General features: G+C 40.3%; 1 protein-coding gene and 1 long non-coding RNA gene across 3 annotated transcripts; one reads left to right on the plus strand and one right to left on the minus strand.

The window, feature by feature from the left end:
* Nucleotides 1–776: 776 nt before the first annotated feature.
* Nucleotides 777–16770, plus strand: D2HGDH (D-2-hydroxyglutarate dehydrogenase). Of its 2 annotated transcripts, XM_083363362.1 has the most exons (11): nucleotides 777–982; nucleotides 5444–5850; nucleotides 6233–6290; nucleotides 8392–8531; nucleotides 9131–9324; nucleotides 9579–9747; nucleotides 12035–12178; nucleotides 12476–12525; nucleotides 13687–13803; nucleotides 15186–15351; nucleotides 16381–16770. In XM_083363362.1, the coding sequence occupies exons 1-11, from the start codon at nucleotides 864–866 to the stop codon at nucleotides 16641–16643; spliced, it is 1827 nt and encodes a 608-aa protein (XP_083219488.1). In that variant the 5' UTR covers nucleotides 777–863; the 3' UTR covers nucleotides 16644–16770. The 2 variants fall into 2 exon arrangements, with proteins under 2 accessions (XP_083219488.1, XP_083219489.1); XM_083363363.1 differs by lacking the exon at nucleotides 12476–12525 and having other exon boundaries at nucleotides 13661–13803.
* Nucleotides 2634–3985, minus strand: LOC310640968. The gene is made up of 3 exons (XR_014492636.1): nucleotides 3597–3985; nucleotides 2852–2891; nucleotides 2634–2763 (listed from the first exon to the last, which is right to left on the minus strand). It is a non-coding gene; the product is annotated as an uncharacterized lncRNA (long non-coding RNA).
* Nucleotides 16771–26423: the final 9653 nt, after the last annotated feature.

Below are 26423 nucleotides of genomic sequence, written 5' to 3' on the forward strand. Positions count from 1 at the left end.
AGTCCTAGAGGAGATCAACCCTGACTGCTCTTTAGAAGGCCAGATCCTGAAGCTAAAACTCAAATACTTTGGCCACCTAATGAGAAGGAAGGACTCACTGGAGAAGAGCCTAATGCTGGGAAAGATTGAGGGCAAGAGAAGAAGGGGATGACAGAGAATGAGGTGGCTGGATGGAGTCACTGAAGCAGTAGGCGTGAGCTTAGATGGACTCCAGAAGATGGTAAAGGACTGGAAGGCCTGGAGGAACGTTGTCCATAGGGTCGCGATGGGTCGGACACAACTTCCCAACAACAACAACTCACTTTCCAGTTAATTTTTGTCACAGAAATGTGGGCAATTGAAAAGTGTCTCCCCCACTTTTCTACTTCGGCCAAAAGTCGGGTGACAAAGGCAGGATAGTTTCACCTTCAGACTCTTTCCCGAAGCATCCGCTATTTTAATACGAGCGTGAACCAGAATATTAATATTGCCCTGTCAACTTTTACCATTTTTTTTTTTAAAAAAGACATGCTTTACATTCGTTAAACTTTCAAACGGCAAACGACCGTATTTCTGACAGCTCTGGGAGGCGTTAGGCTGCTGCGGCCGGATAGATTGAGAAGCTTCTGTTCTGAACCGGCGGAGCGGATAAAGCAAATTAAAGGGCAGAGATGCAGCGCTGCGAGGAAAGAGTCGGCAAGCAGGAAGAGCACCGGCATCTGTCTCTGATCGATTCAATCGCGCTTAGGTGACGAGCGTGGCGTGTCGCTTCTTTACTCGCAGAGATGGGGCGGAGCGAGCAAGGGACTGCCTAGAACAGGGGTAGGCAACCTCGGCTCTTTTATGACTCGTGGACTTCAACTCCCAGAATTCCTGAGCCAGCTATGCTGGCTCAGGAATTCTGGGAGTTGAAGTCCACGAGTCATAAAAGAGCCGAGGTTGCCGACCCCTGGCCTAGAAGATCTACCCGAGAGGGAAAGGTCGGCCCTGGGCTGGTGCAAAAGTGAGTACATGGCAATGACTGCTGCCTGCGAGGCGCGCAGAAGAAACTTCCGCCTGGTGACGACACTCTTTCTTTCCTTCCTTCCTTTCCATTCCCTAACACTGCTACAGTCGATCAGAATTTTCTTCCAGGGCCTGCGATTCCCGTGCTCCTTCCGCCCTAAACGCCTGATACAATTTTCCCGACAGCTCGGGAAAAAAAAAAAAACGGGCATCGAGCACTGGCTTTGCCCCCACCCCCTCCCTCGTTTTGTTCCCTTTCCTATTGTAAGTCCTAGCAATCGTAAAAAGAATAATAAATCCGATTGCAAGCCAGTTCGAGGTCACGAAAGAGCGTGCAATTTTTGATATTTTCCAGTTAGCAAGAAGCGGGTCAAAAAAAAGGGATGTTCGAGCCAAATGTCAAAGTTCGTTTTCTGGACTTCAGCTAGCTAGCAGAATCAGCCGCAATGACTTGCCAAGTGGAGAATTCCAAAGCACCTGGAATTAATATACTATATTTGGAAATTGTCAAGATTGGGAAACACTGCTGAACCTGTATTCATTTAACTACTGTGTTAAAATAAAGGGATGAAATAATTTGAAGATAGGAAAAATGAAACTTAGAAGGCTTATCTGATTTAGTCTCTTATGGTTTGCACCCAAGTAGTTATAGTGTATACCCTTTTTTAATGAAAATTATCAGCACTTTTGATCATTCAAATAAGTGTGCATAGAAATCATTTCTAAGCATGAGAAAAAAATGGCTAAATGTAAATGGGAAATTGATTTTTATCCAATCTTTAGCACATTCTATCTTCATGAAGCCCTATTAGATAGGGGATGCGTTCCCTACATTTAACTTCACCACATCCTGCAACTTGGTGCTTCCACTAATGCTATAGCATCTTATACTGCCTGTGTTTCTCATGCTTATTTGAATGTAGATCTTATTGGTGTGACTTACTTTTAAGTAAACATGCATAGCAGCAGGTTACTAGAGACTGCAGTCCTCCAGTCTTATGCCTGGACGCAAGGAAATATTAAACAATCCTGTATCATATTTTTAGCTAAAATGCCCAATGTATTTTTAAAAAGTGTGCAAAGTGTATCAAGAAATCAGTACAATGTTGTCTTAAATTTTTAAGAAGACTAGCAACAAAAGCACTGGGATGTTTCCAGTTTATTTCTCTAGATATAATGTACATTTTTCAGCTATTTGTAAAGAGATAATATGTAATAAACTGAAACTTATATTTTAAACTTGGATGAAATTACTGTGCCAATAGAACACCCACTGCAGTGAGTGGCCAAATTTCAGTATGTTATTTATCAACCAGAAAAGCAATATGCTCAATCATGTCAATGATAAGGATTTTTTTTTTAAAAATACCCCACCCTCACACACAGAAAGTCCTTGTACAGCAGTCAGTACCCTTGGGAAGATAGTTTGGAATAGCCCTTGACTTAAGAGTTGCCACTTGTAGATGTTCAAAGTTGCAACGAAACTATTTTGTAGTTTGATTTCACCATGTGCAAGATTGCTACATAGAAATAGAAACAATAGCAGCACAGTGTGCAGAGCCAAGAAGACAGTGCAATGTACATACGGACTAATGCATATTTTTTCTTTAAAAATTTAATATGAATCAATATGATCTATTGTTCTAGCAGAAGTCATTTTTTTTTGTATAGGTATCTTTAGATGTAGCCCAAAACACACACAGAAAATAAAGAATCATTTTCCTTACCCTCTGAATTTCAGCTTCTGGGACACCACAAATGGCTGGTCGTCCTCCGATTCTGAAGGAAAAGAAAAACCCCAACATTCAGAATTGCTGCAGAAATGTTTATAAGAATCTAAATGTATGAAAGTATGAAAGGCAAATACCTTCATATATCCTCAAACATTCTAAGTCTGTCAATTCATTCTAGTGAAAGAAAACAAGCAATCAGACACAAGATTGTTACAAACTCCATTTTGCACCTAAGTGTTTCAAAAATTAGGCATAAACTACTTATATTAGTAGGATTCATTCTGAAAAGATTCTTCTTAGCAGATCAAATTGCTCTGGGTATGGCAGAAACCATCAAACGTGACTGTCCCAGTAAGGGCCATGCTTTTATGCAGGCTGTTGATGTCACAAATTAATCCCATCAGAGTGGGTGAGTGAGTTCTTCTCACCTTTTGCAAAACTGTCTCATCAGGAAAACCTGACTGGATAATATCACATGAGCTTTGATTAAATTGTATCTCTGTGTTTAACACCTAACAAGGTTAAACAGAGGGCCACCAAAAGAAAAAACATAATACATCTTTCATGAGATTTGTAAAGCACATTTTATTATAAATTTCATAGCGTTAACAGTTTCTTGTAATCAATTTCTGTTACATTCTGACATATGAACCTCTTCAGAGACAATGGCAATTCGGCTTCAATCTTTGACATTAATGGCAGTGGTTTACCCTTATTCGCTATATGATGTATGATATATGAATTTCTTGACCTCACCAAGGGAATCCCTGGTGAAATATAAGTTATTCACTTTGTCAGAAATATTGATGATGACCCAGAGAACATGAGGCATAGAAAGTCTAAAGCATAAGCTGCTAATAAGCTCTGTTTCACTGGTACCATCCTCATGGTCTTCATCTGATTGTAGACATCCCATTAAACAATGGTGTAATATTTTAATGATACACGCTTTCAGAATCTGAGACATGCTGACATTTTGAGATTCCACCATTTCTAAAACAGGAAATAAGGTAGAATTAGTCTAGCTGTTTCAACTAATCAAAATACTGTTTTCTTAATTTTTATATTTACTTACCATTTGATGTTTTGCAGAATCTGCAACAACAAGGCTTTATAAGTTTGTTGTCTTCAATGAAGCCATGTAGCTCAGCTCCTTTTCTTATTCTACGCCCACGCTTGGGAGGTTTGGGGGTCAAATTTACATCAAACAAATCTCCATCATTATTTGCCATCTTCAAAAGACTGCCGGAATTAAATCTCTAGCTATTCAGACCTGCCTGTACAATCTCCCCCGCGCATGCTATGACACGTCCTTGAGCCTTGCGCCTGTCCAGAATCACGGGGTATGACATGCCCAGGCATGTCCCAAACAAGGCCTAACCCTCTTTTTTACTATCAGGCACAAACACACATGCCTGGATCCGCAGCCCTAACATGCCTGAACAAGTCTACTTCCCACCTGTCCGGTTGTCCCTTGTGAACATTTTAATTCCTGTTAATATTCCTTGTCTTTTTGCTGTAGGGGGCTGCAGAATAAATTTTATTAAGGCCATGCTTCGTACGGTTACGTGTACATGTGGATTTGTGGGCTCAATTGACAAAATATGTGTCTAGATTTTTACAAAGGTAAAAAACGGCTGCGGGTTTTAAATGCTTTCCCCCCCCCCCACCCTGCATTCGAGAAAATGATTTTAAAACCTCCTAGAAATAAATACCTTTTAGAAAAAAGGGGGTTAAATGCAAGCCCTGGCCGCCTTTTAGGGCCTCCTTTTTTCCCTGCTTTTGAGGCGCTGATTTTTAAAACTCCACAAAAATTAAAAGCATCATTAGGCTAGAAAGATTAGAAATAAAAAGCATTTTATTATTATTATTATTTCACAGCTCCCCAAAGTAGGGCTTGTTTCCCAAAAACACAGGTCTCTGTTAATTATTTACTTTATTTAGCTTATTCTGTTTGTTTAGAATGTCCATGGAATTAGTCTAGGGTTAAGCTAATCATATACCCAGAGGCTTGACTGCCTTGACTTATTGATGGGGTTAGGCTCAAGACGCCTTATCTGAAAATAGGGTTGCTAGGGTTACTCTTGCTTATCCTGATGGGCTTAGGCCTACACGTCACTTACACTCGCCTTATCTGAAAATAGGGTGGTTACTTCCGCATAGGGCCATGATCTGCTGACGTAATCAACACCATGTGGGTTTGTTTACTTTGATGATGTCACTGATCAAAAGTGCTGATAATTTTCATTAAAAAAGGTATATACTATAACTACTCACCCAAACAGCAAAACTTCCATGCCCATTTCTGGGGATATTTTGCACTTTGTGCATGCTTTGTTTGTAAAATGAGTTTTTTTGTATAGTAAAAACTTCATTTCAAATACGGAATGGTATTTTGGATGAGGACCCTTCATGTATGGAAGCACAGGCAATTAATTATTCACATCACTCAGCTTGCAGAGATAATGCAATTACATTTTATTGAAAATGTATTTTCTCCTACATAGCAATGTAGAAATAAACAGGATAGGTGAAGTCAATTGTGATTTTTAGTCTCTGACCCCCCTAGAGTAACTTAGCAAATTGTTGTATCATATGAGCCTATCCATGACTATGACTTTCTAAAATGGTCTTCATTTTAAATGATCTTCCTTTTTTAAAAAAGTGAAAAACGTAACGGGAGCTTTTTGGAAAAAGGGATTCGATCTGGTTATTTTGTATTTCAGGTTGATTATGGCTATTTCCAGCCTTGCCTGGCATTGTCTATTTCAGTACATTGGAACTGTACCCAGGTTGGCTACTAGATGCCAGAGAAAAACTAGGAGCATATGGAATAGGACTGCCACTCTATCCAGAATCGAGAAGAAAGCCACAGAACCACTGAAGACACTTCTGCTCTTACCTTCTCTCCAGTGGAGCATCAGTAACATGGCGAAGAGAAATCTGCACACCAGCCAGCTTCATCTCCAGGAAGTAATGCTCACCTGTGAACGGTATGGGGTAGAGAGGCTGCCCTTTGCCCATCTCGCTGATTCTGATTTAACTTTCTTTGAGCACCTTTTGCCTGGGAGGGTCATTACTGATGCAGAGGAACTCAAACCTTTCAATGTGGACTGGCTAAAGTCTGTGAGAGGTAAATCATTTTAAAGTTTTATTACAAATGAACATTACTATAGTTGCCATCCTGATAAAGCATTCTGCAAACCACATAGGACAGGTCTTTAGTTCAAAGCATTATTTAAGGATAACTCTGGCATTGAAGGGGGGAATTATAGTGCATAGGAGTATCCATAGTGTAATACCAACTAAATTACATTGCTTAGCTATCTTTTTTTTGCAATTAAGAAATAAGTGATGGGAAAACGGGGGGAGGGGGGAGGTTTAAAATTAAAGATAACACTGAATTTCCCTCTCCCCCATCCAACCCTGCGCATAAAGGTTTAGGTAATTGGATTAAGAAAAAAAAACTTAAATCATGTTTGTAATAGAATTTTCTCATCTTATTTCCATTGCAGGCTGCAGTACAATACTGTTAAAGCCACGGACAACAATGGAAGTGTCTCAGATTCTCAAGTAAACATGTTTCTCTGAACATAGTATATACAGTGTTAGAAATTTTGTTATTTAGAAGAACGTGCCTTCTGTATTGTTCATACACATGTGAAGGACAGAGTATATAATGAAGCAAAATGGGCCACGTCCTGTTACATTTCTGAAGACTGAATGATTCAGGAGTTAGGACTGTAGTTTTTGAAGAAGAGTTTTCTTTCCATTTCTCTCTCTCTACTCCCCTCTCTCTCCCCCCCACTTCCACAGCCTCCTTGGCTCTCCTCCATCCCTCTCTCCCTTCCTCAATGCCTTTTGTAACTGGACTATCAGTGTAAAGAGGACCAGGTAAAGAACAGTATTGTTTAAGGTGCATTAAGTAGGAAAAACTCCTCATATAAGCATGATCTTATATGATAAATGAATTGATGTTTAAGAGGGTAGAAAAAACTTTTGATTACTGCATATAGAGAATAAAACATTACAGTAATTTTTATCTCCTGGATCTTGTCATAGTCTCCTAATTGATGAACAAGTAATTTTTATGTGGGAACACAGAACAATTCTCTATACTTTTCAGTTGACTCAGTCTTTCTCTAAAAAGAAAAACTGGGACAACACTAAGGAATCCTCAAAGTACATCAGCCTTGTGCTTTTAAGAAGATCTTAGAACAGATAAAAATACTGTCAAAATTGTGCTTTCATATTGATGGATTTTTCTACCCTAGCTGGCTTCCAGACTCAGCATGCATTTGTTTAATCCCCTCCCACAAGCAATGGTTTTTATAGAAGATTTAAATATTGTTGACTATATTCTTTCCAAATTTCCCAACACTTCTATCTTTTTCTTTCTACTGTAGCCTTTCTTCCAAAAGTGGAAAAAGGATGGAACAGGTGCTTGGTATCTTTTGACTGGAAGTAGTAGAAGCCTTCGAAGGGACATGGTGGCTCAGTGGGTTAGGACACTGAACTTGTCGATCAGAGGGTCGGCAGTTTGGCGGGTCGAATCCCGAGTGCCGCGTAGCAGAGTGAGCGCCTGTTACTCGTCCCAGCTTCTGCCCACCTAGCAGTTCGAAAGCACATAAAAAATGCAAGTAGAAAATAGGGACCACTACGGTGGGAAGGTAACAGCGTTCCGTGCGCCTTTGGCATCTAGTCATGCCAGCCACATGACCACGGAGACATCCTCAGACAAGCGCTGGCTCTTTGGCTTTGAAACGGAGATGAGCACCGGTCCCTAGAGTCGGAAATGACTAGCACGTGCGGGGGAACCTTTACCTTTACCTTTAGTAGAAGCCTTCAGGCAGGAAGCATCTATACATCTGTAGTGTATAGAAGCATCTATAGTCAAAGAGAGTTCTGCATATCAACTCTCCTAGAAAACAGCTGCAGATTCTCCTAGGTCATATTTGCACATCCATGTGTGCAAGCACATCACCATCTGAAGAAGCGATATCAACGAAATATATACCAAATGCTGAAAGCCTTTAGTACAAATGTGTACTGAATGCTGACAATACAGGCAGTTCTCAACATATGGCCACAATTGGGACCAGAATTTTTGTTAGTAAGCAGGGTGGTTGTTAAGTGAGTCACACTTGATTTTACAACCTTCTTGACATGGTTGTTAAGTGAATCAATAGTTGTTAAGTGAATCACATGGTTATTAAGCAAATCTGGCTTCCTCCATTAATTTTGCTTCTCAAAAGGTGACTGGGAAGGTCACCAACAGCAATCACATGACCCCAGGAGACTGCAACCATTGTAAATACATGTGGGTTGCCAAATGCCTGAATTTTGATGACATGACCATGGGGATGCCTCAATGGTCATAAGTACAAGAACTGGTGGCAAATTACTTTTTTCAGTGCTGTTATGACTTTGAATGGTCCCTAAACAAATGGTTGTAAGGTGAGGACTAGCTGTAAACGTTGACAATCATTTCCTGAATTTTGGATGAACTCCCACTTCTAGCCATCCCCATGTGTTAATATAGGAATCATACTGACTTTCTGACTGGAAGCCAGAAAGTTTATTCTGACTTGATCTGGAGAGACCTAAAATAATTGTGTCATAGATGTAGCATTTTTTAACTTCTAGAATAGTAAAAAAATGTGTTCCTTTTCAGATACTGCAATGAGAAGAACTTGGCCGTGAATCCTCAGGGAGGCAATACCGGCCTTGTTGGTGGCAGTGTTCCTGTCTTTGATGAGATCATTCTTTCTACAGGACTTATGAACCAGATCATCAGTTTCGACCATATTTCTGGTAAATTCTTGTCAAGGTTTGAGGGGCAAATCTGGTGGCTTGATAGAACTGTCTTTTCAGGGAAGATGGTTCCCAGGCCTAGAAAGCCTGATAAAATTGTTCTCTCCCTCCTCCACGCCTATAACAACGGGGGGAAAAAATCTTAAGTACATGAGATAAAGCTATTTAAAAGTCTGCATCCTTAGCCACATCTTTGAAGACTTCAAAGTGTTCTCTGGTCCAAGAAAGGATCTTGCCTATATAATAGTCACCTTACTACTGCAAGGAAAGTTAGTTGAAGAGATAGTGACCTACTCAAGGTGATCCAACTGAGTTCATACCACACTTTTAAATGTATTTCCTTTTCTTGTTTTGCCCAATATTGAGCTATAAATTCATCAGAGACTGGGCTAGGGGGCATGCTAAATGAAAATAACTGGGCCAAATTAAAATTAATTGAGCTTAGCCAGTCGTGAAGAAGCAGCTGCTAGATCTTTGATTATTAATTGTATCCCACAAATCCAACTAGTTTGTTTTATGCCGGAATTTTGAGAAAGCTGCTCCATTGGAAAGAGAATGATATTTATCTGACATACTGTAACTTGATACTTATGTCCCAGGAATCCTGATTTGCCAGGCGGGCTGCATTTTAGAGAACCTCAACCAATATTTGGAGTCAAAGGGTTTTGTCATGCCTCTTGACCTTGGAGCCAAGGGCAGTTGCCATATTGGAGGAAATGTAGCTACAAATGCAGGGGGCTTGCGCCTTCTGAGGTATGGGTCCCTTCGAGGGACAGTTCTTGGATTAGAGGTGGTAAGTTGAAATTCCAAAAAGTGCTTTCTGTTTTTTATTTTTTTTAAAAAATAATTATTCTCTACCATTTATTCTTTATTCTATTGCGAAGGTAATATTACCTTTTTTCCACAAAAATACAAATTAGAATATACTGTTTCTCTAGTTCAGCCTGTGTAACCATCATAAACAAAATTTAAAATAAAAACATTATATTGATCTATTTGAAATAAAGCTGATTCATTAGTGATGGACCAAAGTTTGTCCTCTTTTAGGTGCTGGCTGATGGTTCCATCCTGAACTGTTTGGCATCGCTGCGGAAAGACAATACTGGCTATGACTTGAAGCAGCTTTTCATTGGCTCAGAGGGGACTTTGGGGATGGTCACTGCTGTGTCCATTCTCTGTCCACGGAAATCAAATGCTGTGAATCTGGCATTTCTTGGTGCGAGTCATTCCTGTCCCTTGTTTTTAGATGCACCTTTTGTACTTTTAAGAGTTGCACAGGAAGAATGCATCTGAGGCAGCAGTTAGTTTATCAAAGCTACTTTCTTATATTTAGGTTTTGTAACTATTTGATGTGATCACCAGTGTTAGTAATAGAAACAGGGATGAGAATGGAGAAAATAATCTATGCCACTAGCAAACTGCTTTTTACTATTGGCATGGAAGCCACATGCAGATGTAGGAAATCAGGGCATCCTGAAATAATAACTGAATATAAAATAGAATTATCATGAATCTTGTCTAATTTATAGACGCCACCTTAAAACTGTGTCAGTGACAAATCACAGCTCTGATGCGGGCTGAAACAAACTAATTCCTTCCTTGTACCTAACTACAACAAAACCACATCTGGCTACCTCCTTTTTCCCGCTGTGCCTTTATGAGTTCCCTTTGCTATACCTTCACTCCATTTCTGGGGCACCTTTAACTTGTTCTTAGTTGTACTGGTTTTGAAGTAACACTTTCCTCCTTATTTTGACATAGGTTTTGCCATGTATGCAATATAATGTGTTATGCCAACTGACTTGTTGGTGATGTAATCGAGTGGCTTCTAAGGCAGACATGTCAAACACAAGGCCCGGGGCCCGGATTCGGCCCGCAAAGTGGTTTCATGCGGCCCGCAAAGCCATCTTGGAAACAGTGAGGGAACGGCCCCCACTGCTTTGGCCCTGGCCCAGAGACCCTCCTTCTGCCAGAGACCCTCAGATCTGTCCCACTCCTGACCAGGCCCCCATAGGCACCCTTCATGCGAACGTTGTAGAGCTGGCCATGCCCACCCAGTAGGTCACGCCCACCCTGGCCATACCCACCCGGCCCCCTGAGGGCAACCGCAATGCTGATCCTGCCCTCAATGAAATTGAGTTTGATACCCCTGTTCTAAGGGATGGGTTCAGCCTGGGAATCTATTGTTCCTATTAGTTCTGGTGCCCTTTGAGGCCTGGATACTTTCTTCTGGGTTCATTCTGATTTGGGCAATGGGTAAGTCTAGGTCTTTAAAACCAGGCTTTTGCCCAGTACCTACCAAATCTCCAAGCTATTCCTCGTTGCAAAACTTAAATCAGCTTGAATAGCTGCTGATAGGCCGCGGAGTGGGGGCAGTGCATGATGATGTCGGGAAGAGAGAAAATCTGGCTCTGATGTTTCATAGTGTGTCTTTCCCCACACCTGTTCAGCTGTTGTCTGGGATGCTTTTGAATGTGACTTTAGTACTTTTTTGAAATAGCACACATATCAGCAAAGAGTCATGTTCTCACTGAACACATTTACAAAACACTTGGGCCTAAACAGAGCAAATATCAGAATTCAACTTCTCCTCCAACTCTATCATATTAAGATGGATAGTGGATGTTTTCAGTTGGTGATATTTGCTTGGGGGGGGCGGGGGAGTGTCAAGCAAAGAGCCTTGGTGGAGCAGTGGGCTAATGCCTCCTTAAGTAACACCAGCTGCCTGCAATTAGTGCAGGTTCGAGTCCCACCAGGCTCAAGGTTGACTCAGCCTTCCATCCTTCTGAGGTAGGTAAAATGAGGACCCAGATTGTTGGGGGCAATTAAGCTGACTTTGTAATAATGCCGCTTGGGGGGGGGCGAAAGCCCTAATAAGCAGGCATATTCATAGGATGAAGGCTATTGCTAAGCACATTGATTTGTGCTTTAGATTGTAAGCCGCCCTGAGTCTTCGGAGAAAGGGCGGGATATAAATGGGATTTAAAAAAAAAAAAAGCAAAGCTAGGGGATCCAGTCTGGGTCACCGGGACCAGAGGTTTCATCTTCCGAGCTCGTGCTAGAGCCCATCCTTGGCAACTTCTCTGTGTTCCCTGAAGTCCCCTGAGGATGGGGACTCTGGCACAAGTCCGAAAGCTTGGAAGACGAAACCTCTGGTCCCGGTGACTGACCCAGATTGGCTCCTGCAACATTGTCCTGGGATACGTATGTTTGCCTTCATTTGTGAAAGCTAGGGGAATCAATTAATTTCTGCCTTTTCTGCACTCTAAATTAGAACAGTTAAATTTCTATTACCTATTTTAGTTTTGTAGAAATGACTCTTGTCAGTTTCATTTCCTTTTATTAATCTTGGAGTAAAGGTAGAACGAATTAAGGTAAAATTACATATTTTTAAAAAAGAAAGAATAGATATGAAAGTTTCCAATGCTTTCCCTACCATATTTTAAATTTTTTTTTATGTGCCTTCTTACTTATTTTGTGTGATTTTTGCTTTCACCATAAAGCTTGCCCAAGTTTCTCTCAGGTCCTGAGAACCTTCACAATCTGCAAGGATATGCTGGGAGAAATTCTGTCTGCTTATGAGTTCATGGACAATGGATGCATGAAGTTAGTAGAGAGACATCTGAAACTGACCAACCCAGTAGCAGGTATCAGCTGCTCCCAAATGGATTCCTATGTATGCATACTTTGCTTAAATAATTTGATGGCTGGCTTTAAATGTACTAGATTTATTTGTACTTAATTTGCTGCCCTGTTACCTAAATTAATTTAGTTCTACAATACTGTATATTTTGCTCAGAGTTACATGGTGATATAGATATTGTGATCTTGCATGATAATATTTATTTGTTTTTTAAAAATCATTATTAAACCTATGACTTTAACAAAAGTCCAATTTATCATGGTATCAGGGAAAAGTGATTGCCAATTTCCTTAATTTATAGTTCAAGTTAATGTAGAAAAGTTAACGAGACATAGGAGGGACATAATCTCTGTGAGTATACTTAAGTAATACTTGATTTATTAAAAGCATCTCTCCGTAGATGTTTTATTTTAGTTCACATGCTTTCAAAATGTGATTTCCCATTGTTCTATGTTCTGGACTTATTTCTTCATTCTGCTAATTGGGGCCAGAGATTCCCGAAACTCTACCATAAGGATTATATTAACCATTGTTCATGATCTTGGCTAAAAAGGAAGGGTCATTGATGTTATAGAATTACAGAAGATAATTTTGCATAACATGTAGTGAATAAAGAGGATGATCTTTATGAAGAGAGAGAATTTCCATTCTCAAACCAATATGTTGACAATAGGATAATTTGAGCCAGGCTATTTATGCCCTGAGTGACAATTTTGGGTTGATTTATTTGATACTCCATTGGTTGTTTTCTAGGCTATGCACAATATTCTTAGGTGTCTTCACCAACACCAAAGTTCAAAAGCGTCAATATTCTTCCTATCCTGTTTTTTTAAAGTTCAACTTTTGCTTCCTTAGAATGTCTCTGGGAATACCATTGGCTGGCATGATTCTGATCTTTGTAGGTATAGACTAGTGCTTCCCAACCTTGATAACTTTAAAATATATGGGCTTCAATCGCCAGAATTCCCTAGCCAGCCAGCATCACGGTATTTAAATATCTTTTCCAAAGTCTTTGTGGCTGCTCTACCAATTACTGGTGTGGAGCGTATTTCTTGACTGCTTGTTCCTTTATGGTGATGGCTGATCCTAAAAGGCAGAAACTACCCATACTTCAGTATCTTCATTGTTAATTCTAAGGCTGGTGGTTGTATCTTTTGTTATTAATTTGGTCTTCTTTATATTTAGTTTTAGTCCTATTTTTTCACTGTACTCTGGGCAGCTGGAATAACTTTCACACTTTGCATGACCCCACTGGGAATATGTATGGGAATATTGGCATACACTCCTGACATTCTTTGCTCATCTCTCCCAGCAACATCTCATCCCTACAGTAGGACTTTGGGTGTATGTGTGTGTCCCAACTCTATATTATTCAATTTTCATAATCTAGGAAATTTAACTTGATTTTTATATATAAATATCAGAGCTTCAGTAGATGTATTTGTTTGAAACTGTATGACTGTAATTCTGCTTTTTGTAAACCTAGAAAGTCCTTTTTATGTGTTAATTGAGACTTCAGGCTCCAATTCTACTCATGATGAGGAAAAACTCAGCCATTTCCTGGAATATGTAATGAGCTCAGATTTGGTGGCAGATGGAACTCTGGCCTCAGAAGGAAAAAAGATAAAGGTATTTTTTTCTTTCTTACCAACATGTTTGGTTTGGATTCAAATATGATTTAAATTTGAAACATACATACATTGAATTTGCAACTATTGGCCATGTAGTTTTAACAAGTGAATACTAACTGCTAAATTCAAAGAATACACTATGGCTTAGTTGGAGTAAGAGTCTCAGAGAACTTTCTAGATCAGGAGTCCCCAGCCTTTTGTGCACCAGGGACCGGTTCTGTAGAGAGAGGTTTTTCTGCGGACTAGAAGGTGCGTGATTTTGTGTGCTGCCTGCACCCCGTGGATGGGGCTTTCTTTGTTTGTGTGGACCGCTTGCTGGCATGCTGTGGCCCAGTAAGGATCCACAGACCGGGGGTTGGGGACTCCTCTTCTAGATTATCTGAGGGAATTTATTTTTCAAATCTTTCTGATGTTCCAGTATGATCAGACAGAGTAGGTGCACTTTGGGTTCCATCGCCCAAAGAGAATCATCCTATAGGACCTGGGAGTGTGACTACTCTATTGCAGAACTTACCCTTCATCTGTGGGTCTTGTGTGATCACCAGTACCCATCTACAATCCTCAGAATCCCACAGAATGAGTGAGTCTAAAATTTACATGTTTTGCATTTCAAAGACTCAGTATCATTGGCCATCATCTCCTAAACTCTCAAGCAAGACAAAAGATCATAGTACAGTTTCTAGGTTTAAAAAGTTGTCCCATCTTTTCTTCTAGTCTAATGTTTTACACAAAAATGCCTCTAAACCCCTTATCAGTCCCATATATATATATCCTACACAATTAAAAAAAGTGGTTGAAAGGCTGCAATTTAATGCTTTGTTTGAAAATAGCCCCAGAGCTAGAAAAAAAGACAAAGATAACTTGAGTTGCACAGTGAATTTTGGGTCTAAAGTAGATGGGAGCTATTTCATCAGATTGCTTTTTAGTAAGTAAGGGTTTGGGGGCCAGACCACATAGAATGGTACATATTTTGTGAATATGTAATTGCCTTTCTCTATAGAAGGTATCTCAGTCATATTGGAAGATTGTACAGATGATGCTCTTAATTCCAAATGTGCCTCCTATCCCTGATTTATACACAAGACCTTTTAGCCCCAAATCCTATAATGCTGATGTTTTCTGTGTAAGCATTGCTGCTCAATGTGCACATGTAAATGAATATAATGTAAGTTATTTATTGTATGTTCTTTTTAACCTGGTTTTCATTAAAAAATAATCTAAAGCAGAATACAGTGGAACAAACTAATAAAAATAATATAACATTCAGAAATGAGAACAACATAAAACTAAGTTAAACCTGTAACTTTTGTCAATCATATATTCTTTAAGAATGCCAGTGTGGTATTGTTTTCTCCAAACAATATATTTGGTCAACTACAGGCATTATGGGCTTTACGGGAACAGATCACAGAAGCCCTGACATGTGATGGAGTTGTTTATAAATACGACATTTCACTCCCTGTCGAAAAACTCTATGATCTTGTGACTGACATGAAAGTACGTCTAGGTACAGCTGCTAAGAATGTGGTTGGCTATGGACATCTAGGTGAGTTCCAGTATGCTGATAAAACTTCCTTAATTATAGATTATTTGGATTTTGAATCATTGTAGCAAAATTGCTGATTGTGTTTCAGTTCTAGATTTAAATCTCACTTCAGCTTTCAACTGCTAGATAATTTTAAGCCATTATCTTTTGGTCTCAGTCAAGTTGGTGTGTTTGTGTGTGGTTCAGGCATCTGCAGCAAAGATATAATATTTGCTGACCTGACACAATTACCGTAAGCGTGCATATTAGGTGAGGAAGTGTTCTTGGCCCAGAATAAATTATGTTTTAAAAGTTAAAAATGAAATAATCCATTGCCAGATTGTAATAGTCTGGGTGATTTTCTCTGGAAATGCTGAAATCATGAGTTCTTTGGGCAGGAAATTTCAGAAAGAAACCACTCAACATGGGTATAGGGCATTATTTCCTAAGCCCATGAACGAATCTTATGGAAAGTGCAGATTGGCAATGTTGTTCTAGCAGCTTATAGGGAGAGTTTTTGAAAGGGACAGAAGGCCAGGCTTTATAACAAATATGGATAAAGAATCTAGCATGATCTCTGAAAGTGGACAAGTTATGCTCAAAGATTAAACACAGATGCCTGCTACCAAGAAACTAGTGTCCCTCTGTATTTTTTTCTATCTTTGAAGAATATGATAGTTGTATAATTTAGTTCTTTTTTGTTCAAAAATAAAGCCATCAACATGGAAGACTGGTATGATCCCATGTTTTGAATAGACTTTTTCAATTTAGTACCCTCAAGATTTCAGCATTTCCAGAGAAGATCAAAATATTGCAACATGTTGGTTTACCATTTCTACCATCTCCAGTTAACTGCAAAGGAGTATGGAAATTGGTGCACTTTAATAAAAAATATTATTGCATATCACAGCTAAGGAGTATTAATAAAGTATTGTCTACTTTCTCTTTTGAAACCAATTCTCAGTATTATGCATATCACAGACAGAGAATAATTGTACTGTCTATTTTCTTCTTTTGAAATCAATTCTTATTTCTGGTTTGCTCTGACAGGAGATGGAAACTTGCACCTGAATGTCACAGCAGAGTCCTATAGTCATTCTCTACAGGATGCCATTGAGCCACATGTGTATGAGTGGGTGTCACAATATCATGGAAGCATCAGTGCAGAGCATGGCCTAGGTTTCAAGAAGAAAGATTATATCCATTACAGTAAGCCCAAAGAGGCAGTTCTTCTCATGCAGCAATTCAAGGTTATGTTAGATCCTAAAGGAATTTTAAACCCTTATAAAACATTACCGTCAAAGGCTGTATGATGATTCTTTTGAAAGAGTTGGTGTGTTGCTTGAAGTATGGTGCATCAGGTCTTTTTATAAATAAACTCTGAAGCCAGAGCCAATTTTCTATTTTTTAAAGAAGGAATAATAAAACAATTGAACTGTATTCACTTCCCAGACCACAGTTTTACTTTCTGATCTGAATGAAAATGTTGGCAGCTTTAGAAATACTGTTTTCTAAGGATCCTCTCTTCTTCTCTTCACGGTCTGTTCCTGAAAACAAACCAGAATAAGAGAATATAGGCTTTCAGTTGGACACACCACTGACCTGTCTCAACTATAATATAGGGAAGTCAGGGATAATATAGTACAATAGAATTAAGAAGGTCTGAGTCATTCATCCCTTAAATGTAACATAGTTTCTTAATGGCATAAATGCTATAAAAATTAAATAAAATCTTAATGGCATAAATGCTATAAAAATTAAATAAAATTTATCTGTTGTCTACAATGTGTAGAACCTGCACTTAGTAAAATGATCCAGTATGAAGGTTCATTTACAGCAGGATATCACAGACATCTATATGACATTTTCTTCTTTGTTTTTGAATAGTTTGATTCAGTATACAAAACTTCAAGCATCTTATATATGGACTTTGTAAATCCTGCAATAGCTAACAGAAAAAGCCCAGTACCTGATTAGTAGAATACATTAAGCATAAACATAGAACATATTAATAGAACTAGTGTATGTGTTAAATAATAAATAAATAAATAAATAAATAAACAGCAAATAAAATCCTGCAAGGATGAAACATGCTTCCTATGACTTGCTTATCTCTCTGCTATCCAAAAGACACCAGTGGACACATAGTAACTGATTGAAAGAAGACCAAAGAAAGATGGAAAAAGTATATTGAAATATTATGCAGTAGAGATGTCAACATCAAATATATATTGGAAGATATTCCCTACTCTCATGTATCTCTAGTACTGGAAAATGAACTTAGATAATTACTCCAGTCATTACCAAGTTGGAAGGCCATAGAAATTGATAGAATATCTACAGAAACCTGTATAACAACAAAAGAAAAATTAGTAAATTCTCAAGTTAATGAAGATTCTAACCAAGCCATACCAGCCAAACAGAAGAAGAACAGTGAATAGATTTAAAGAGATAATTCTACATACCAATTCCAAAGAAAAACTTAACAGTGTACAAACTATAAGACAAAACTTGGGAACTTTAGAACTCTACATGAAATAGAAGATAACAAATGTTTAGGCTGGCTTAGAAAAGACTGAGAATCACAAAACATTGCTGATGTACACTGGGTAATTGAGTAGGTGAAAGAAGTCACTGTTGATTATAGACATTATTGATTATAGAAGGCCTTTGATTCTGTCAGTCATGTCAAACTGGAATTTGCTTTAAAATGGGAATCTAGAATATCTCATTGTCCTCATCAAAATCTACAAAGAGATTAGAAAACCAAAGATCATGATAAAACAAACTGGTTCAGATTGGCTAAAGAATGAGACTCTCCCTGAATATATAAGGGAAGTTGACTGGAAGAAGATGAATATTTTTTTTAATTGGAGGAAGAAACATCAATAATTTGCACTATGTTAATAACATTACTCTGATGGCTAAAAAAGCAAAGAATATACAAGCTCCTTTTACAAAAGTAGCACAGTGAAAAAAATGGGACTGAAAGGTAATATTAAAAAGATCAAACTAATTATAAAAGGAGCCCTAACCAACTTTAGAACTGACAATGAAAATATCAGAGTGGTAGATAACTTCTGCCTTTTAGGATTAACCATCAGTTGTAAAGGAACAAGCAGCCATGAAAAGCTTGGGAAAGATATTCAGATCAGATAGTGCAAGCAATGTATTTTCTATGGCAGGGGTGCCCAATCCTCAGTCCGTGGCCTGAGGTATGCGGAGCTCCACGTTCACAAGTGGTGGGTGTGTGCCTGCGCAAAAACATCCCCCACCACCACCACTGCTGGTTCACAGAGCTGGAAAGGTTGGGGACTGCTGCCCTGTGGCATTCTATGGAAATCAATGTTGAAGAAGCAGCATAGGAAGAACATTAATGCTTTTGAAGTTTGTTGTTTATTATTATTTTCAATTTATAAAATTGATTAGCCACCCATCTTACATCAAGGTAATTCTGGGCAACCTTCATTCATAAAAAATAAAAGCTATACAAAGATAAAAGCATAAATACAGTAAAATAAACAGAGCCAAATACAACAGCCCAATTAAAAGATGGGTAGGGTGGGGATAGGATGAAGAGAAGGTGGGATCTGTTGTTAATTGATCAACTACCTCCCTGCGATGATCCCCCATTGAAGTCGCAAGCCAACTGGCAGACCCAGGTCTGTAGGCTCTTATGGAAGATGGAAGATCAGGAGGGTTGAAGTCCAACCTTACTTGAGGGGGTCAGGCGCAGTGCTGCACGAAGTTGGAGAGTACTTCTAATTATTCCATGGATAGCTAGCAAAAGATATAAGTGGATCATCAAACAAGTCAGTCCAGAGTTCTTACTCAGGACACAAATGACCAACTCAAATTTCCATACTTTGAACACTTTATGCAAAGACCAAACTCTGAGAAATCTATAATATTGGGAAAGATGGAAGGAAAGAGAAGAGGATCACCAGAAGCAAAGTAGGTGGATTTAATTATATAGAATCAGTAAAGGGCACGCTTTTGAAAGACCTGAAATACTAGGATGGGGACAGATCACTATGGAGAGAATCTATTCTATGTGATTATTGAAAGTTGAAATTGACTGGATGACACATAATCCCATGTTTTCATATATAAATGCTCTTTTTTCAAATTGCTTTCAAGTACATTCACAAAGAAATGTGTTTTGTTTTTTGTAGAGAAAGTCTATCAACATTAGGTCATCACCTCAGGCAGTCCTCTGAATTGCAACCATTTGTTTAGTGACCATACAAAGTTACTTAAAAAAAGTGATTTATGACTGGTTTTCATGCTTACGAGTGTTGCAGCATCCTGATGGACCTGGCAACTGGCATACATTTATGACAGTTCCAGTATCGCTGGGTCATGTGATCGCCATTTGTAATATTCCCTTTTGGCTTCTGAAAAGCAAAGTTAATGGGGGAAACCAGATTGACTTAATCACCTCATGATTCACTTAACTGTGGTGATTTGCTGCAGCAAAAAAGGTAGTAAAATGGGCAAAATTCTTAACAATTTTGGGCTTAATTGTGGTCATTAAGTTGAGGACAACCTGTTTTATTGATTAGGGTTTTTTCCCCTTTTCCTTGGAAGACACATTTGTAATCTACAACTAACTTTACAGTTTAGTTACATAAAAGGGGAAGGGAGGGAGATTTAAGGGTCATTCTGTCACATTTATGGTATAAGTCATAAAATAGCAATAAAATATAATAGTCAATATGTAGTATAGTAGAAAATCAGTAACTAAAATAAAGGAAGTAATGCAATTTGCAAAATAAAATATGACTATTGTAATATGTAGCATGTCTAGAGGCAATTTAATGAATCAAGAATCAGGTCCAAGTGCACAGGTTTTATATCACAACCAAGGCAAGGGCTGAAGAACAGAACGGAGGTAACATTGTTTGCCATATTTGAATACACAATCTGAAGAACTTGGGGTACAAAACTGAGCTGTGACCTCCTCCTGATCCAAGTGCTAGCAATTAGAGTGCCATAGAAGAAGAGTATGGGAAGGCCTCACATTTCTAAATTGAAATGCCTCTCTCTTTAGGACTTGGTTGGGGCTACAGGGAATCCTCAAGTTACAATCACAATGAAGCCTGTCTATCACAGTCTTAACTCATGATGGTCATAAAGCAGGTCTGTCATGTGATTTTATGATCTTTTTTGTCATTTAGCATTCTATGGTCACAGTTTATTTATATATTTTATATTTTTGTATTTATTAAATTTTTATACCGCCCTTCTCCCGAAGGACTCAGGGCGGTGTACAGGGCAATAAATATCAAAATATACATACAAAAGTTAAAAAGAAATAAATAATTATGCCCAATATAAAACAATGATTAAAAATGTTAAAACCAAATCCAAACCCCAACCCCATCAGACCAGGCCGGATTGTTCAAATAAATAAGTTTTTAGATCGCGTCGGAAGGAGCGAAGGTCGGGGGGCCGTCCGGAGCTCAACCGGCAAGCGGTTCCATAGGTCTGGCACACCCACAGAGAATGCCCTCCCCCTGGGGGCCACCAATCGACATTCTCTGATCGGAGGCACCCTGAGGAGGCCCTCTCTGTGGGAGCGCACTGGGCGGAGGGAAGTTGACGCCGGCAGCAGGTGCTGCCGTAGGTAATCCAGACCCATGCCATGTAGGGCTTTAAAGGTCATTACCAGCACCTTGAATTTTGCTTAAAACTGGAAATAAATGCTGAGTTTTGGTGAAACCATGATAAAATGCATTCACATGACTGAGGGATTCTGCAAACAGTTGCAAATGCAGTTGCAAAGTGCCCAAGGTTTGGTCATGTGACTGGGGGGGATGACCATCAGAACTTCAAATTCGGGTCATAAGTATCACCAAGTAGGTCCATTAGAACTTTGCATAGTTGTTTAGCAACTCGTCATAAGTCAAGGACTATCTGTATACAAGTGTACCTGTGGGGGCTCTGTTTTTCTAAGCATAGCAAGCCTTTTTCTCAGGCAACTGTAGCAGTTCTTGCTTGAGCCTGTCATTCCTCCTTTTGTTACAGTCAGGAATCCTCAGGAGAAAGCATTGCATATCCCCCTATCCAAAGGTTTTCTTTTATGTCAGGTGTTCATAGTGTTTGTTTTTCAACTTTCAAGACACTTGAGAATTCCCAGAACCACTCTTAGACATCTCAGTAATGAAAAAGGTATTTTTAAAAAGCAGAAATAAATGCAATAAACAGCAAGTGGCTTAAGAAAACAAGCCTGTTCAAGTTTTAAGAACTTTGGGAATTATCATTCTTTCTTTTCACCACTTCTGAAAGCACATTGATTAAAGATAAGAGAGAGAGCTTACTCAGTGACCACTCTCAGATTTTTATATGCCATTTCAATGGATGTCTGATGAATTGCATAGGCATCACCTCCAGCTGATGCTGACACAAAAAGCACTTTCATTAACACAAGATTAATAAAACTGAATAAATTCCATTCATTTTTTCCTGTTCAGTGCTTTCTAAATAGAGTGGAAAGAGATCTATTTTGTCTATAAACAAGCGAAGCAAAGGAATTCCTGTATTGCAGAATCTGAAAAATTGTTCCTGAAGTTTGGAAACCTTCTAGAAGAAAAGAATTGATGAAAATTAGATGTCTTACTAGTATGACATCTAATAAATGTTTTCCGATAATGTCAAAACAACACTGGAAGTAGCATATTCATTTAAGAAATTAGTTCATCTCCTTTGCTGAAATCAACATTACATACTGTATAAACAAATCACATCATTAGTTGTTAATATTTAATTAAATTTAACATTTAATGTTCCATAATATTTTTCTTTCTTAATTCTGCACCTTAAAAAGAAGCATTATTTTTTAAAGTGTTTTCTTCTAAGGAAATTTTATTAACTGTATAAATATTATGTACAAATTTAAATAGTTTAAAGTTACATGAATTACATATGAAACTCAACATTATATTGCATTTTATGGTAGTTTATTAAATGCAAACTTGATAAATTTGTGGCAGATGTAGGAAGCACCAAGTTAACAATTGAGGCTGAACTGTGTTACCCCCCGTTGATAGGGCTCACAACTTGGGCGTCCTCCTGGATTCACGACTCAATTTTGAAGACCATATAGGAGCCGTGACCAGGGGGGCTTTTGCCCAGGTTCGCCTGGTGCGCCAGTTGCGACCCTACCTGGACCGAGATGCCCTACGCACAGTCACTCATGCGCTCGTGACCTCCCGTTTAGACTACTGCAACGCTCTCTACATGGGGCTGCCCTTGAGGACCACTTGGAGGCTTCAGCTGGTGCAGAATGCGGCCGCGCGAGTTGTGATGGGGGTTTCCCAATACTCCTATGTAACACCTCTACTCCGCGAGCTGCATTGGCTCCCTGTTGCCCTCCGGGTGAGATTCAAGGTGCTGGTGATGACCTATAAAGCCCTAAATGGCTTGGGTCTGGGATATCTGAGGGAACACCTGCTGCCGGCATCAAGCTCCCTTCGTCCAGTGCGCTCCCACAGGGAGGGTCTTCTCAGGGTGCCACCGGTAACAGATTGCCGGCGGATGACACCCAGGGATAGGGCCTTCTCAGTGGGTGCGCCTGCCCTTTGGAACCAGCTGCCAGTGGACTTAGGACTGCCCCCGACCTCAGTTCATTCCGCCAGGACCTGAAGACTCTGGCCCAGGCTGAGAATTTTAATTTTAATTTTAATTTTAACTGGGGTTTTATTTGTTCAGGGATGGATATAATTTTTTTTAATTGTTTTTAACTTTTGTATTTTTGTTTTTAATCACCCTGTAAACCGCCCTGAGTCCTTCGGGAAAGGGCGGTATATAAATGTAATAAAATAAATAAATAAATAAATAAACTAACAAAAGCCTTTCTCAAGTATGATGACATTAAAAGGGCTTTAAAATTCAGAAGAAACTATTTCTGTGACCAAATATGTATGCTTATGCTTTTGCAATCTAAATTCTCTCCAATACATTTCCTCTTTACTCTGCCCAGAAAACAAACATCAGAGGAATCTCCTTCAATAGAGTGAATGTTCCACAAATTCTAACCACAATCTGTACAATCTGTACAATCAGATATTGGTTCTATATGTAGAAAAGAAAAAGACTAATTTCACACCTAAAGCTTATTGAAAGAAAATTGAAATGCTGTTAAACAAATATATGCGATGGCGACATCTGGAATACTGTGCACAGGTCAGATCGCCAAACTTAAAAATAGATATAAAGAACTGGCTTAAAATGAAGGAGAGGGCAATCCAAAACAGAGTGGCTTTGAACATCTTCCCTATGAAATAAGGGCAAATGTTTGATACTGTTTGGCTTGGAAAAAAGATAACTAAGTGGGCACCTTTCTGAAATGTAAAAAATCAGGGAAGGCCTGGAGAAAATGAGCAGGGAGGGTTTTTTCCCCCTATCTCTTTCTGATGGGGATAGCTTACTCCAAACACCAGTTGTGTAAGGATATGTCTCCATCTTTTGCTCCTGTGGCATTTGGATTAAAATGGGTCTAGTTCAGATGGACTGCATATGGCCCTGGACAGCTATTAATGCAGCCCCACAAGATTGTAAACTTTTAACATTTATATATTCCGGCACCTCAAGGTTTTTATGGTCCGTTCAGACTTCAAACGGTTCTTTGGCTCCCTCCAGAAAATGCCGCCAAGTCAACAGTGTCCGCCGTATGGTGAATGTCAGTTTATGGGAGGTATATGCACAGGGCTATAGTGTTCCTTGCCCGTTCTTCTATAGCAAAACCACCCCAACTGTGATGTCACTGGCATCAGCCTGGACGACAAATGGCAGGTCAGGATTGGGATGTTGTAAGATGGGCTCTCTTGCAAAGAGGGCCTTCAGGTCCTCAAAGGCACTCTGGAAAGCCAATGTCCACATCAGTGGTTGACTGGGGTGTGGTTTACCCACTATATGTCTTGTGTGGAGCAGATCTGTTAAAGGTAGGTCTACCTTAGCGAACGAGGGGATGAACTGCCAATAGAAGATTGCGAACCCTAGGAAGGTCTGCAGCTGACGACGAGTCCATGGTGCCTGCCACTCTATCATGACTCTGACTTTGGCAGGGTCCATCTCCACACCTTCACCTGATATCTGGTACCCTAACTGGGTTTGGTGGAACTCACATTTACATACAGGTGCGCCCTCAGTAGTTTCTCCAGCACCTGCCATACTAAGCGGACGTGTTCCGTCATGTTGGTGGTGTAGATCAGGATGTCATCCAAATACATGAGAACCCCATAGTATAAATGCTAATGCAACACCTCTTAATTAGCTGCATGAACACTGCAGGGGCTCCCTGCAATCCAAATGGCATCACACAGAACTGGTAACTCCCTAGCAGGCAATTAAATGCTGTCTTCCACTTGTCTCCTCATTTCGCCTGGACCCTGTAATACGCCTCACATAGATTGAGTTTAGTGAACACCATACCGTTTGCCAAATGAGCCAACAGGTCCTTCATCAGTGGTAGGGGGTACATGTTCTCCATGCATACCCTGTTGATGCCATGGAAATCCATGCACTAGTGCAGGGTCCCATCCTTCTTTTCCTTGAAGAGAACCAGAGCCACAACCCATGACCGTGCAGGTTGAATGAACCCTTGCACTAGGTTGTTATTGATGTACTGATACAGCTCTTCCATTTCCTTAGGTGTCATTGCATATATTGTGTAGTGGGTCTGACGCAAGGAAGAGACGCCAGCCGGAGTACGTGTTCAGCTCTTTATTGGAAGGGGGTAGCGTACTGAGGAGTGAGGGTTACCTGGCCTCCTTAAATACCTAGCCAGGTAAGCGGACATCCAATGGGGTTGGCCCTAGGTTTCCCGCCAAAACTGGGTTTCCCGCCAAAACCATCCAAGCCAACGCCCCCTGGTGGCTGTTGCTATGCAGGTGCCTGCATACATAACACCCCTCCCCCCTTAGAGAAGAACCACATAACAACGATAAACAAATTGCAACTAACTACATAACTACAGTATATACACTGTGTGTCAAATGCAAGGCAACTGTGTGGTGGTCACTTGCACACATAGTCTGCCAAGTAGGCAGGTGTCCTGTGGGGCTGGGTGGACCGTCTGGGCATGGCTTGGCCCTGGGCTTGGACAGCCAGTTCTTGGGGCCTCTGTGCTGGGTTGAGCAGAGCTGGGTTCAGGAGGCCCTCCTCCTCTGGTTCCTGTTCTGTGTTGTTTCCGGTTGGGCTGACCTCTCCTGGGGTGTGGCTTTCCTGTTGGGCGTGTGTGGTGCACTCAGGGACCCTTCCTCTGAGCTGGTCGATGTGTCGCCTTATGTGTCTGTCCCCCTCCACCCCCACGATGTAAGAGAGGGGTCCAGTTTTCTCAAACACTGTCCCCGGAACCCATGGATGCCCTGCCCCGTAGTTCCTTGCCCAGACCAGGTCCCCCACGTTGAGAACCCTGTGTTCTGGTGACGATGGTGATGATGATGATGGTGATGATGATGATGATGGATGGCGGCCTAACCACCTCGGCTGCTACTCGGTCCGGGTGTAAACGGTCCAGCTTGGTGATGAGATGCCGTCCCCACCGCAGTTCTGCTGGGCTCTTCCCGGTAGCAACGCATGGTGTAGTGTGTTGGGTGAGTAGGAACTTCGCCAGTCTGTGATGCCAGTCCCCGCTGATGATGCGCCGGAGAGCGTCTTTGGTCGTCCTTACCATCCGTTCCGCTTGCCCGTTGGTCGATGGATGGAAAGGCGCGGAGGTGGCCTGCCTAATCCAGTTCGCCTTCAAGAATGCCTGGAAATCATTAGCGGAAAACTGAGGCCCGTTATCAGACACAGTTACGTCAGGGAGGCCATGTGTGGCAAAGAGAGCTCTGAGCACCTGGATTGTCCTCCCTGAGGTCATGTTGGGAACAGGGACTACCTCCAGCCACTTGGAGTGGCTGTCCACTACTACCAAGAACAGTTGGCCCTGAAATGGCCCTACATAGTCAATGTTGATGCGGGACCAGGGTGTGTGTGTGGCCTCCCACCTGTGCACGGGTGCGTGTGGCATCTCAGGCCTGGATCTCTGGCACGTATAACAGGCCTTGACCCATTCCTCAATGTCCTTGTCCAGCCCTGGCCACCAG

Source organism: Vipera ursinii (genome assembly GCF_947247035.1).
Source record: "Vipera ursinii genome assembly, chromosome: 5".
Classification (NCBI taxonomy): Eukaryota; Metazoa; Chordata; class Lepidosauria; order Squamata; family Viperidae; genus Vipera; species Vipera ursinii.